This window comes from Onychostruthus taczanowskii, unplaced genomic scaffold (assembly GCF_017590055.1).
Source record: "Onychostruthus taczanowskii isolate IOZ18803 unplaced genomic scaffold, ASM1759005v1 scaffold355, whole genome shotgun sequence".
Taxonomy (NCBI): Eukaryota; Metazoa; Chordata; class Aves; order Passeriformes; family Passeridae; genus Onychostruthus; species Onychostruthus taczanowskii.
The window spans coordinates 6314-20610 of record NW_024500961.1 but is presented as its reverse complement, the minus strand read 5'-3'; the positions used below and the strand labels follow the sequence as shown (position 1 = coordinate 20610).

At 58.8% G+C, this 14297-nt stretch overlaps 2 protein-coding genes across 2 annotated transcripts in view; both read left to right on the top strand.

Moving 5' to 3' along the window:
* PA2G4 (proliferation-associated 2G4) overlaps positions 1 to 4845 on the top strand; it is an 18397-nt gene extending 13552 nt beyond the window's left edge. Inside the window, exons 11-13 of the mRNA XM_041411383.1 lie at positions 2086 to 2213; positions 3428 to 3481; positions 3564 to 4845. Of these exons, the coding sequence (XP_041267317.1) occupies positions 2086 to 2213; positions 3428 to 3481; positions 3564 to 3629 (248 nt within the window). The 3' untranslated portion in view covers positions 3630 to 4845. The remainder of the gene's footprint in view (positions 1 to 2085; positions 2214 to 3427; positions 3482 to 3563) is intronic.
* Positions 4846 to 11184: 6339 nt separating this feature from the next.
* On the top strand, positions 11185 to 13810 carry ZC3H10 (zinc finger CCCH-type containing 10). The gene is made up of 2 exons (XM_041411381.1): positions 11185 to 11417; positions 12070 to 13810. The coding sequence occupies exons 1-2, from the start codon at positions 11185 to 11187 to the stop codon at positions 13286 to 13288; spliced, it is 1452 nt and encodes a 483-aa protein (XP_041267315.1). The 3' UTR covers positions 13289 to 13810.
* Positions 13811 to 14297: the final 487 nt, after the last annotated feature.

Below are 14297 nucleotides of genomic sequence, written 5' to 3'. Positions count from 1 at the left end.
CCTGGGGTACCTGGATGGGGCTGGGATCCCACCTGGGGTACCTGCATGGCCTGGGATCCCACCTGGGACACCTGGATGGGGCTGGGATCCCACCTGGAGTACCTGCATGGGGATGGGATTCTCCCTGGGGTACCTGGATGGGGCTGGGATCCCACCTGGGGTACCTGCATGGCCTGGGATCCCACCTGGGACACCTGGATGGGGCTGGGATCCCACCTGGAGTACCTGCATGGGGATGGGATTCTCCCTGGGGTACCTGGATGGGGCTGGAATTTCAGGGATTTCAGCCTTTCCTGGACAGGTGTGAGCTCAGGTGTGCCCAGCTGTGCTTCCAAGTGCACTCAGGTGCTTCCAGGTGTGTCCAGATGCTCTCAGGTGTGATCTCAGGTGCTCCCAGATGTGCTCAGCTGTAATCTCAGGTGCACTCAGGTGTGCACTCAGATGCTCCCAGGTGTGCTCAAGTGTGCTCAGGTGTGATCTCAGGTGTGCCCAGGTGTGATCTCAGGTGCTCTCAGGTGTGCCCAGGTGTGATGCCAGCTGCTCTCAGGTTGGCCCAGGGGTACTCAGGTGTGATCTCAGCTGCACTCAGGTGTGCCCAGGTGTGATGCCAGGTGCTCTCAGGTGTGCCCAGGTGTGATGCCAGGTGCTCTCAGGTGCTCTCAGGTGCCCCCAGGTGTGCTCAGGTGCGCTGTCCCCTCAGGGCGCTGGAGGATGAGAAGAAGGCGCGCATGGGCGTGGTGGAGTGCGCCAAGCACGAGCTGCTGCAGCCCTTCAACGTCCTCTACGAGAAGGAAGGTGAGACACACCTGGGGGGACACCTGGGGGGACAGGTGGGGACACCTGGGGGGACACCTGGGGGGACACGGGAGACCTGGGGGGACAGGGGACACCTGGGGGGACAGGGGACACCTGAGGGGACACAGGAGGTCAGGTGAGACTGGGACAGGGGACACCTGGGGGGACAGGTGAGGATGGATCCAGGTGAGTTTGGAGCTGCAGAGCCACTCACAGCAGGGATTGCAGGTCCTGGCAGGTGTAAGGAGCAGGGATTGAAGGTCTTGTCAGGGCTGTAGCTCATGGTTTGTCCCCGCAGGTCCTGGCAGGGCTGTAGCTCAGGGTCACTCCCAGGTCCTGGCAGGGCTGTAGCTCAGGGCCAGCCCCAGGTCCTGGCAGGGCTGTAGCTCAGGGCCAGCCCCAGATCCTGGCAGGGCTGTAGCTCAGAGTTACCCCCCAGGTCCTGGCAGGGCTGTAGCTCAGGGTCACTCCCAGGTCCTGGCAGGGCTGTAGCTCCGGGTCACTGCCAGGTCCTGGCAGGGCTGTAGCTCGGGCCAGCCCCAGGTCCTGGCAGGGCTGTAGCTGGGGTTAACCCCCAGGTCCTGGCAGGGCTGTAGCTGGGGTTAACCCCCAGGTCCTGGCAGGGCTGTAGCTGGGGTTAACCCCCAGGTCCTGGCAGGGCTGTAGCTCAGGCTCAGTCCCAGATCCTGGCAGGGCTGTAGCTGGGGTTAACCCCCAGGTCCTGGCAGGGCTGTAGCTCAGGCTCAGTCCCAGGTCCTGGCAGGGCTGTAGCTGGGGTTAATTCCCAGGTCCTGGCAGGGGTATAGCTCAGTGTCAGTCCCAAGTCCTGGCAGGGGTATAGCTCAGTGTCAGTCCCAGGTCCTGGCAGGGCTGTAGCTCAGGGTTAACCCCCAGGTCCTGGCAGGGCTGTAGCTCAGGGTTACCCTCAGGTCCTGGCAGGGCTGTAGCTCAGGGTTACCCTCAGGTCCTGGCAGGGCTGTAGCTCAGGGTCCCTGCCAGGTCCTGGCAGGGCTGTAGCTGGGGTTAACCCCCAGGTCCTGGCAGGGCTGTAGCTCAGGCTCAGTCCCAGGTCCTGGCAGGGCTGTAGCTGGGGTTAACTCCCAGGTCCTGGCAGGGGTATAGCTCAGTGTCAGTCCCAGGTCCTGGCAGGGCTGTAGCTCAGGCTCAGTCCCAGATCCTGGCAGGGCTGTAGCTGGAGTTACCCCCCAGGTCCTGGCAGGGCTGTAGCTCAGGGTTAACCCCCAGGTCCTGGCAGGGCTGTAGCTGGGGTTAACCCCTCTGTGCCCGCAGGGGAGTTCGTGGCCCAGTTCAAGTTCACGGTGCTGCTGATGCCCAACGGCCCCATGAGGATCACGAGCGGCCCCTTCGAGCCCGAGCTCTACAAATCCGACCTGGAGGTGCAGGACGGGGAGCTCAAGGTTAGTTCATCATTAATACCAATCGTTAATAACGCTAATATGCAAATTAGGCATCTATAGAAACATAACATCTATATCCATATTAAATACTAAAAAAAAAATCTGTTTAGTAGTTTTAATTATTTAATTATTTAGTAGTTTTAATTAGTGTAATTAATTATATTGCTTTTTAATAGTTATATTTACTTGGAAAATAGAAAACATGTCTGTAATAGTTATTGGTATTAATAATAATGCTAATATGCAAATTAGGCATCTATAGAAACATAACATCTACTTCCATATTAAATACTAAAAAAAAATATCTGTTTTATATAAAATAATTATTAAAATAATATTTAATTATTAAAATAATTAAAAGTAGTTTTAATTATTTAATTATTTAGTAGTTTTAATTAGTGTAATTAATTATATTGCTTTTTAATAGTTATATTTACTTGGAAAATAGAAAACATGTCTGTAATAGTTATTGGTATTAATAGATTAATTGTTACTCAGAAATTATAAAGAAATAAAATTAGATTTTGTATGTAAAAAATATAAAATAACATCAAATTATTTATATTTATATTTATATAAATATAAAATCTCTAATAAATTTATACACTTTTAAATATATAGAGATATAAAAATAACATTAATAATATAGTCTAAATAGCAGACTGTATTAATTAGGTTATATATTTTAATGAATACATATAAATATAGATAATATATAGTCTAATTAATATGTATAGAAGCAGTACATTTATATCTACATATAACTTGTTAATTAATATATGGCAGAGTAAAATAGAAACAATTTCATGTTGATAACCAGAATAATAACGGAAATATTGATAATTAAAATATGAACAATTGAAGTATTGTAATTGAAATATTTACTGTTGAATATTTACGAATTGAAAGATTAATAAATGACTTTTTAAAATTTAACTAATAAATTAAGGATTTATTTAATAATACATTTATTATTCCTGAATTCTTACTTATTACTAATTTATGAATAATTATTAACTTGTTAAGGAATTAATTAATAAATAAAATATTTATAATTAATAAGGCAGCACCTCCCCAGGGTCACCTATCCTTGGACGGGAGATGAAGGAAAGGGAACCAAACCCCCCAAAACGACTCAAATTCCCAAAATTTATTATTATCCCAAAAAACCACCGGGATCACTTCCCACCTCCTCACCCTTCCCTCCCTTCCAGGCCCTTCTACAAAGCTCTGCCAGCCGGAAGACCCAGAAAAAGAAGAAAAAGAAGGTAAAATCAGTCACTTTAATTCAGAATTTCGGGGTGTTTCCAGGAGAAAAACCCTGAAAAATCCCTGGATTTGTCCCCACAGGCTTCCAAAAACGCTGAAAACGCCACCACGGGGGAGACGGCGGAGGAGAACGAGGCTGGCGACTGAGAGCCCTTGGAGTTCTCAAATTGCCCCTTTTTCCCCCCAAAAAAAACCCCCAGAAAAAACAAAATTCCATCCGGAAACGAAAGAATCTGGCACCGGTGTTGGTCCAGGCAGTCTGGAATTCCCACAGAATCCAACAGCTCCCGTTGACTTTGCCAAGGAGGGAGGAATCTCTCGGTCACTTCGGACTTCCAAACGAATAAAAAAAGAATAAAAACACCCCAGAAAGAGCAGCAAAAAAAACCCCCCAAATTTTAATAAAAATTAGGAGTGAAAGTCGCTATTAAATCCTTAATATTCCCCGTGTTTTGGAGAGGTGAATCTGTGAAATTCAGGGGGAGGGAGCTGCTGATTCTTTCCTCCTCCTCCTCCTCCTGCTGCCTTTTTTTAATTTTTAATTTTATCCCTTTGAAAATTTTCACAAAAAACGCAAAAAACCAAGTGATTCCACCCAGAAAAGTGCCCTGTGCGAGCAATCCTGGATTTTATCTTTGCCCTCTTGGGATTGTACTTTAAGAATTGGGAAAAATCCCCAAATTTTAAGTTCCCCCTACCCACCCACCCACCAGGAGCCTTTTCTGCCTCTGCCTTGATTTATGGGATTTCAAAAAAAATCGCTATTTTTTAACACAAACTGGTTTTTAAAATGATCCAAACCTTCGGGAAGCCGCCGACATTCCGGCCTTGCGGAGCTGAATTCCCTAAAAACCCGGGTTTGGGTGTTTTTTATCCTTCTCAATATCCCCAGGAGCACATTCCACCTTTTCCCCTTGAGCCGGAGGATAATTTTTTTTCACTTTTTCCCTCAGGATTTGCTAATTTTGGGGGAGAAAAAGAAAAAATCCCACCAGAATTCCTCAGGGGAGAAGCGAGGGAAGCGCTGATCCGGGATAGGCCCGAGCCTAGGGGTATCGCTCTTTTATAGTCAATTTTTTACAAAAAAACCACATAAAAACGAGAAAAAAAAGCCGATTAAACGCCGTCAGTTGAATGTTTGAGGTTTTTTTTTTCTTTGCCGGTACCCCTGGTTCTTTTTTTCCCTCATGTTTTTGGGAATTCTGATTCCCGCCTTACCCAACATTCCCGGGCGTTCTCCGCAGGCCGCGGTGCTTCCTCGTCGAAATCCGAGTTTTCCACCCCAAAAACAAAAAAAACTCCACACGTGCAAATGTTACCAAAGTCAAATAAAAGAGAATAAACGATGCGATATTGGATTTTATTCCGGGTTTCTTTCCGTCTTTGCGGATTGGGGATTGTGGGGCAAAGCCTGCCGGGGCCTGGGCGGGTTTGGTGTTGGAAATGGGGTTTTTGAGGGAAAAATGTTCATTTCTGAGGGAAAATGTTCATTTTTTGAGGGAAAAATGATAATTTTTGTAGGGAAAATTATGATTTTTGAGGGGAAAATGTTCATTTTTGAGGGAAAATGTTCATTTTTTGAGGGGAAAACAGTAATTTTTATAGGGAAAATGATGATTTTTGAGGGGAAAATGTTCATTTTTGAGGGAAAATGTTCATTTTTTGAGGGGAAAATGCTCATTTTTGAGGGAAGACTGATTTCTGAGGGGAAAAATATTCATATTTAAGGGAAAAACATTTCTGAAGGGAAAATGTTCATTTTTCAAGGAAAAACACTCATTTTTGAGGGAAAAGCACCCATTTTTGGGAGAAAAGTGCTCATTTTTGAGGAGAAAATACTAATTTTTGAGGGGAAAATGCTAATTTTTGTGGGGAAAATGCTCATTTTTGAGGGGAAAATGCTCATTTGTGAGGGGAAAATGCTCATTTTTGAGGGGAAAATGCTCATTTTTGTGGGAAAAAAAAGGCCCCACTTTGAAGGGAAAACCACTCATTTTAAGGAAAATCCCCTCATTTTAATGGAAAAAACCTGATTTTGAGGGGACAACTCCCTCACTTCACTTTGAGGAGAAAAAACTGATTTTGAGGGAAAACCCCCTCATTTTGAAGGGAAAGATTCTACATTTTGAGGTAGAAATATTCCTCATTTTAAGGGAAAAATCTCTTTCTGGCGAAAATCCTTATTTTGAGGGGAGAAAAATTTTGAGGGAAAATCTCCCAAGTTTTGAGGGGAAAACCCCTCATTTTGAGGGAAAATAAATTTTGTGGGGGGAAAAAACTCATTTTGAGGTAAAAATCCTCTATTTTGCAGGAGTAAAAATCTCATTCTGTGGGGGAAAAAACCATCTTTTTAAGGGAAAAATCGTAATTTTAGGCTTTTAAAGCAGTGTTCCGCCTGGAGACGGGAGCCAAAAACTCTTTCAATCCACAGCAGGGATTTAAAAACCGCCGAGACTCGCGGGAGGTTTATTTAATTTTCTATTTGTTATCTTTTATGCTACAATATAAAAAATATTTTATATTTTTACTGGAAAGTTTCCAGAGGGACTTCGGGATGCAACAAAATTACCGTTAAAGCCTTGGATAAGTGGAAATTGCCGGGAAAAAAAATTTGTATCTGGTGTTTTTATTCCCAATAAATTGGAGGTGGGGAGGGACCGAACCCCGCGGCGGCGCAAAATGGCGGCTGGCCGCCGGACTACAACTCCCATGATGCTCTAACAGCGAGGAACTACACTTCCCGTCGTGCCTCGTGCAGAGGTAGGCGTGGCCTGAACGGTTCCCTATAAATAGGCCCCACCGGACGGCGCGCGCCCCTCTCGGCCGCCGCCATCTTGGTGCCTTCACCGGCCGCCGCCTCCATCCGCCGCCATCCGCCTCCATCCGCCGCCCCCCGCCCGCCGGGACTGAGCGGGGCTCCGCAGAACCGCCATGAGGGCCAAGGTGAGCGGCGGGGGTGGCCGATGGCGCCTCAGTACGGGCCGGGCCTGGATGGAGGAGGGGTGGGGGGAGCTGCGGCCTGGACGAGCCCCGGGGGCGGGGGGCCCGGTGAGGGGAACCGGGCAACGGGAGGGGGTCGTGGTGTACGGTTGGGGGGTCCCTGGGGGTGTCTTTGCTGGGAGGAATGTGGGGGGAAACTGGGAGAACTGGGAGAGAGAAGCTGGGGTAGGACTGGGGGGAACTGGAGGCACTGGGGGAGCTGAACCAGTGTGGGACTGGGGCAGGGAGAGAGAAACCAGTGTGGGACTGGGAAACTGAGAGCTAAACCAGTGTGGGACTGGGGCAGGGAGAGAGAAACCAGTGTGGGACTGGGAAACTGAGAGCTAAACCAGTGTGGGACTGGGGCAGGGAGAGAGAAACCAGTGTGGGACTGGGAAACTGAGAGCTAAACCAGTGTGGGACTGGGGCAGGGAGAGAGAAACCAGTGTGGGACTGGGAAACTGAGAGCTAAACCAGTGTGGGACTGGGGCAGGGAGAGAGAAACCAGTGTGGGACTGGGAAACTGAGAGCTAAACCAGTGTGGGACTGGGGCAGGGAGAGAGAAACCAGTGTGGGACTGGGAAACTGAGAGCTAAACCAGTGTGGGACTGGGGCAGGGAGAGAGAAACCAGTGTGGGACTGGGAAACTGAGAGCTAAACCAGTGTGGGACTGGGGCAGGGAGAGAGAAACCAGTGTGGGACTGGGAAACTGAGAGCTAAACCAGTGTGGGACTGGGGCAGGGAGAGAGAAACCAGTGTGGGACTGGGAAACTGAGAGCTAAACCAGTGTGGGACTGGGGCAGGGAGAGAGAAACCAGTGTGGGACTGGGAAACTGAGAGCTAAACCAGTGTGGGACTGGGGCAGGGAGAGAGAAACCAGTGTGGGACTGGGAAACTGAGAGCTAAACCAGTGTGGGACTGGGGCAGGGAGAGAGAAACCAGTGTGGGACTGGGAAACTGAGAGCTAAACCAGTGTGGGACTGGGGCAGGGAGAGAGAAACCAGTGTGGGACTGGGAAACTGAGAGCTAAACCAGTGTGGGACTGGGGCAGGGAGAGAGAAACCAGTGTGGGACTGGGAAACTGGGAGCTAAACCAGTCTGGGACTGGGGCAGGGAGAGAGAAGCCAGTGTGGGACTGGGAAACTGGGAGAGAAACCCGTCTGGGACTGGGGGCACTAAGAGGACCAAACTGGTGTGGGACTGGGGACACTGAGGGAAATAAACCAGTACGGAACTGGGGGCACTGGGACAGCCAAACCAGTGGGACTGGGGACACGGAGGGAAATAAACCAGTACGGAACTGGGGGCACTGGGACAGCCAAACCAGTGGGACTGGGGACACGGAGGGAAATAAACCAGTATGGGACTGGTGGGGACTGGGAGGGACAGAACAGTGTGGGACTGGGGGCACTGGGGGGCACTGGGAGCACAGTTTGCACTGGGAGCACTGGTGGGTACTGGGGGGCACTGGGAGCACTGGTGGGTACTGGTGGGTACTGGGAGTCCCTGGGGGTTACTGGTTACACTGGTGGGCAGCGGTGGGTACTGGGATCACTGGGAGACCTGGTGGGCACTGGGAGGCGCTGGTTTCACTGGTGGGCACTGGGAGGCACTGGTTACACTGGGAGGCGCTGGTTACACTGGTGGGCATTGGGAGCACTGGTTACACTGGGAGGCGCTGGTTTCACTGGGAGCACTGGTTTCACTGGTGGGCACTGGGAGGCACTGGTTACACTGGGAGGCGCTGGTTACACTGGTGGGCATTGGGAGCACTGGTTACACTGGGAGGCGCTGGTTTCACTGGGAGCACTGGTTTCACTGGTGGGCACTGGGAGGCACTGGTTACACTGGGAGGCGCTGGTTACACTGGTGGGCATTGGGAGCACTGGTTACACTGGGAGGCGCTGGTTTCACTGGGAGCACTGGTTTCACTGGTGGGCACTGGGAGGCACTGGTTACACTGGGAGGCGCTGGTTACACTGGTGGGCATTGGGAGCACTGGTTACACTGGGAGGCGCTGGTTTCACTGGGAGCACTGGTTTCACTGGTGGGCACTGGGAGGCACTGGTTACACTGGGAGGCGCTGGTTACACTGGTGGGCATTGGGAGCACTGGTTACACTGGGAGGCGCTGGTTTCACTGGGAGCACTGGTTTCACTGGTGGGCACTGGGAGGCACTGGTTACACTGGGAGGCGCTGGTTACACTGGTGGGCATTGGGAGCACTGGTTACACTGGGAGGCGCTGGTTTCACTGGGAGCACTGGTTTCACTGGTGGGCACTGGGAGGCACTGGTTACACTGGGAGGCGCTGGTTACACTGGTGGGCATTGGGAGCACTGGTTACACTGGGAGGCGCTGGTTTCACTGGGAGCACTGGTTTCACTGGTGGGCACTGGGAGGCACTGGTTACACTGGGAGGCGCTGGTTACACTGGTGGGCATTGGGAGCACTGGTTACACTGGGAGGCGCTGGTTTCACTGGGAGCACTGGTTTCACTGGTGGGCACTGGGAGGCACTGGTTACACTGGGAGGCGCTGGTTACACTGGTGGGCATTGGGAGCACTGGTTACACTGGGAGGCGCTGGTTTCACTGGGAGCACTGGTTTCACTGGTGGGCACTGGGAGGCACTGGTTACACTGGGAGGCGCTGGTTACACTGGTGGGCATTGGGAGCACTGGTTACACTGGGAGGCGCTGGTTTCACTGGGAGCACTGGTTTCACTGGTGGGCACTGGGAGGCACTGGTTACACTGGGAGGCGCTGGCACTGGTTACACTGGTGGGCACTGGGAGGCGCTGGTTTCACTGGGAGCACTGGTTTCACTGGGAGCACTGGTTACACTGGGAGCACTGGTTTCACTGGTGGGCGCTGGTTTCACTGGTGGGCACTGGGAGCACTGGTTTCACTGGTGGGCACTGGGAGGCGCTGGTTACACTGGGAGCACTGGTTTCACTGGTGGGCACTGGGAGGCACTGGTTTCACTGGTGGCACTGAGATCGCTGGGGGTGCTGGGGTCACCAGTGGGCACTGGTTTCACTGGTGGGCACTGGGAGCACTGGTTACACTGGTGGGCACTGGTTACACTGGTGGGCACTGGGAGGCGCTGGTTTCACTGGTGGGCACTGGTTTCACCGGTGGGCGCTGGTTTCACCGCTCTCACCCCGTCCCTCTCTCTCCCCGCAGTGGCGCAAGAAGCGAATGCGCAGGTACGTGAGAGCCCCGGGCCGGCCCCGCCGCACCGGGGGGCTCCCGCTGCCCTCCCGGTTCCCTCCCGGTTCCCTCCCTCTGCCCCTCCCGCCCCGGTTCCCTCCCGGTGCCCTCCCGCCCCGGTTCCCTCCCGGTGCCCTCCCGGTTCCCTCCCGGTGCCCTCCCGGTGCCCCTCCCGGTGCCCTCCCGCCCCGGTTCCCTCCCGGTGCCCTCCCGCCCCGGTTCCCTCCCGGTGCCCTCCCGGTTCCCTCCCGGTGCCCTCCCGGTGCCCCTCCCGGTGCCCTCCCGCCCCGGTTCCCTCCCGGTGCCCTCCCGGTTCCCTCCCGGTGCCCTCCCGGTGCCCCTCCCGGTGCCCTCCCGCCCCGGTTCCCTCCCGGTGCCCTCCCGGTTCCCTCCCGGTGCCCTCCCGGTGCCCCTCCCGGTGCCCTCCCGCCCCGGTTCCCTCCCGGTGCCCTCCCGGTTCCCTCCCGGTGCCCTCCCGGTGCCCCTCCCGGTGCCCTCCCGCCCCGGTTCCCTCCCGGTGCCCTCCCGGTTCCCTCCCGGTGCCCTCCCGGTGCCCCTCCCGGTGCCCTCCCGCCCCGGTTCCCTCCCGGTGCCCTCCCGGTTCCCTCCCGGTGCCCTCCCGGTGCCCCTCCCGGTGCCCTCCCGCCCCGGTTCCCTCCCGGTGCCCTCCCGGTTCCCTCCCGGTGCCCTCCCGGTGCCCCTCCCGGTGCCCTCCCGCCCCGGTTCCCTCCCGGTGCCCTCCCGGTTCCCTCCCGGTGCCCTCCCGGTGCCCCTCCCGGTGCCCTCCCGCCCCGGTTCCCTCCCGGTGCCCTCCCGGTTCCCTCCCGGTGCCCTCCCGGTGCCCCTCCCGGTGCCCTCCCGCCCCGGTTCCCTCCCGGTGCCCTCCCGGTTCCCTCCCGGTGCCCTCCCGGTGCCCCTCCCGGTGCCCTCCCGCCCCGGTTCCCTCCCGGTGCCCTCCCGGTTCCCTCCCGGTGCCCTCCCGGTGCCCCTCCCGGTGCCCTCCCGCCCCGGTTCCCTCCCGGTGCCCTCCCGGTTCCCTCCCGGTGCCCTCCCGGTGCCCCTCCCGGTGCCCTCCCGCCCCGGTTCCCTCCCGGTGCCCTCCCGGTTCCCTCCCGGTGCCCTCCCGGTGCCCCTCCCGGTGCCCTCCCGCCCCGGTTCCCTCCCGGTGCCCTCCCGCCCCGGTTCCCTCCCGGTTTCCTCCCGGTGCCCCGGGCCGGCCCCGGGNNNGGGGGGGGTCTCCGGTAACGGGGGAGCGGGGTGGAGGTCCCGCCGGTAACGGGGCTGGGGATCCCCGGTAACGGGGCTGGGGGGATCTGCCACGAACAGGAGACGGTCAGAACCGCGGGTTCTCTTTGGTGGGGCCGGCGAGCGGCACCGGGAATCCTCCGGTAACGGAGCAGGTGGGTGGGACCGGAGGGAGGAATTTAACGGTAACGGGGCCAGCGCGCTGGTTCCTCCGGTAACCGGAAGCGTGGGCGGGAGCGGGGTGAGGAATCCCCGGTAACCGTGAGCATGGACCGGGCTCCTTCCGAGCCCACCGGGACCAGGAAGTTCCGGTATCTCCGACGCGCACCCAGCGCGACGGCGGCTCGCTCCGATGACGTCACGGTGACGCATTTCCTGCGCGCCGGGCCGCGCGGGTCCTTCCGGGCCGCCCCGGAAGCGGCGCCGAGCGGGTCCCGCCCGCCGCCGGCACCGGCCGCGCGTTGGTGGCGCCGGAGGCCCCGCGGGGAGGCCGCGAGCCGGTGAGTACCGGGCCGGGGGAGGCCGCGCTCCGCCAGGCCCCGCCGCGGGCGGTGCGGCTCCGTGCCCGTCACGGGGAGCGGGGGAAGCGCCGGGGATCCGCGCCGGGCTCGCTCCCGTCCCTCTCCCCCCGCCCGGTGCCCCGCGGTCGGTGTTTTCTCCTCCGCACCGTTACCGGAATCTGTCCCGGTGCCCCGGCGTGGCCGTTTCTGCCCTTCTCACCGGTACCGGCGCCGCTCCCGGTCCCTCTCTCGGTGCCCGGGCTGGGTGAATCCTCTCCCCCCGTCCCGGGGTCCCTCCCGGTTCTTCCTCCGCCGCTGGCAGCGCTCCCGGTCCCTCGCTCGGTGCCCGGTGCCCCGGGGTGGGAGTGAGTCCCCCCATTCCCTCTCCCTCCCTCCCTCCCTTCTCCGGTGCCCCCTCCCGGTGCCCTGGGGCGGGTGTCGACCCTCTCCCCATCAGTACCGGGGTCCCTCCCAGTTCCTCCCTCCTCCGGTCACCCCTCAGGGTGCCCCAGGGTGGGAGTGAGTCCCCCCATTCCCAGTCCCTTCCTCCCTCCCTCTCTCCCAGTACACCAGGGTGGCACTCCCACCATTCTCAGCGTCCCTCCCTCTCTCCCTCCCGCTGTCCCTCCCTCCCCGTCCCTCCCTCTTCCAGCGACCCCTCCGGGTGCCCCAGGGTGGGAGTGAGTCCCCCCATTCCCTCTCCCTCCCTCCCTCCCTCCCTCCCGGCCCGCGACGGCTACGCCGGCCCCGGCGGCGGCGGCGGCGGCGGCGGCAGCGGCGACGAGTCGTCCTCGGGCGCCGACGACATCTGCCGCGACTTCCTGCGCAACGTCTGCAAGCGCGGCAAGCGCTGCCGCTTCCGGCACCCCGACATCTCCGAGGTCACCAACCTGGGCGTGCGCAAGAACGAGTTCATCTTCTGCCACGACTTCCAGAACAAGGAGTGCGTGCGCCTCAACTGCCGCTTCATCCACGGCACCAAGGAGGACGAGGATTCCTACAAGAAGACGGGCGAGCTGCCGCCGCGCCTGCGCCAGAAGGTGGCGGCCGGCTTGGGCTTGTCGCCGGCCGATTTGCCCAACAGCAAGGAGGAGGTGCCGATCTGCCGGGATTTCCTCAAGGGGGATTGCCAGCGCGGCGCCAAGTGCAAGTTCCAGCACCTGCAGCGGGACTACGAGCAGGGGCTGGGCCGCCGCTACGAGCCCTACGACGGGCTCTACGAGCCCGACGAGCCGGTGCTGAAACGGCGGCGGGCCGAGGGGCTCTACGAGAGCTACGAGTACGGCTTCGCCAGCCCGCGGGCCGTGGAGTACCGGCTGCTGGAGGAGGAGAACGTGCTGCTGCGCAAGCGCGTGGAGGACCTCAAGAAGCAGGTCAACAACCTGCTGGCCACCAACGAGGTGCTGCTGGAGCAGAACGCTCAGTTCCGCAACCAGGCCAAGGTGATGACGCTCAGCTCCACGGCCGCGGCCACCGAGCAGACTCTGGCGCCCGCGGTGGGCACGGTGACCGGCTACAACCACGGCATCGCCCAGACGCACACCACGCTCAGCAGCCAGGCCCTGCAGCCTCGCCCCGTCACCCAGCAGGATTTGGTGGCGCCGGCGGGCGCCCAGGCCGCCCCTCCGGCCAACGCCGCGCCGCCCATGAACCCCGAGATCGCGCCGCTGTCGGCGGCGCTGGCGCAGACCATCGCGCAGGGCATGGCGCCGCCGCCCGTCTCCATGGCGCCCGTGGCCGTGTCGGTGGCGCCGGTGGCCGTGTCCATGGCGCAGCCGCTCGGCGGCATCACCATGAGCCACGCCACCACGCCCATGGTCACCTACCCCATCGCCTCGCAGAGCATGAGGATAACGGCCATGCCGCACTGACCGCTGGGGACGGACGGACGCACGGACAGACGGACGCGGGGTGTGCCACCCCCTCCCGGTGCTGGAGGGGGGCGGTGGGTGCGGCCCCCGGGGCGCCGTGGGCGGACTGAGCCGCCGGGGGCGGCGCCGGGGGCGGCTCCCGGTGCCCCTGTAATGTTTTCGGCTATTAAAACGAACGGAAAAAAAACCCAAAAAAAAAAAAAAGCCCAAACCCGCACGGGCTCGGCTGTGCCGGTAGGGCCGGGGAGCTGGGGGGACACCGGGACCGGGACACCGGGACCCGGACACCGGGACCGGGACACCGGGACCGGGACACCGGGACCGGGACACCGGGGCATGGCCACGCCCCTCACCGAGACCACGCCCACATAGCAAATAAAGGCGTGGCCAAGTTTTGGCGGACTGCCCATGAGTGACGCGCGTGGGCGTGGCCGTAGGGGGGCCCGCCGCTCAGTGGGCGTGGCCACGGTCTGGCTGGCGTCCAACGGGCGGCGCGTGCGTGTGGGTGGGCGTGCCCCGCGCCGCGCCGCTCGGCCAATCAGCGCCGCGTGCGTGCGCGGGGCGCGGCCGGGGCGGTGCCGCGNAACCCCGGCGGGATCCCCGCACCGGGCACGGGACCCCCGCACCGGGCACGGGATTCCCGCACCGGGCACGGGACCCCCGCACCGGGCACGGGATCCCCGCACCGGGCATGGGACCCCCGCACCGGGCACGGGATCCCCGCACCGGGCACGGGACCCCCGCACCGGGCACGGGATTCCCGCACCGGGCACGGGACCCCCGCACCGGGCACGGGACCCCCGCACCGGGCACCGCCTCTCCCCCGCTGGGACCCGCGGGGGTTGGGAAGCGCAGCCCCCCCGCCCTCTCCCCCGGTGGGACCCCCGGAGGTTCCCCCGGTTCTGCCGCGCTGCGGGCACCGCTTGAGCTCCCCGCAGCCCCGGGGGGGTTCCCGGTGTTTTGCTCCGCTCCGGGTCCCGCTTGGCGCACCTGGGGACCCCCCCCCCAG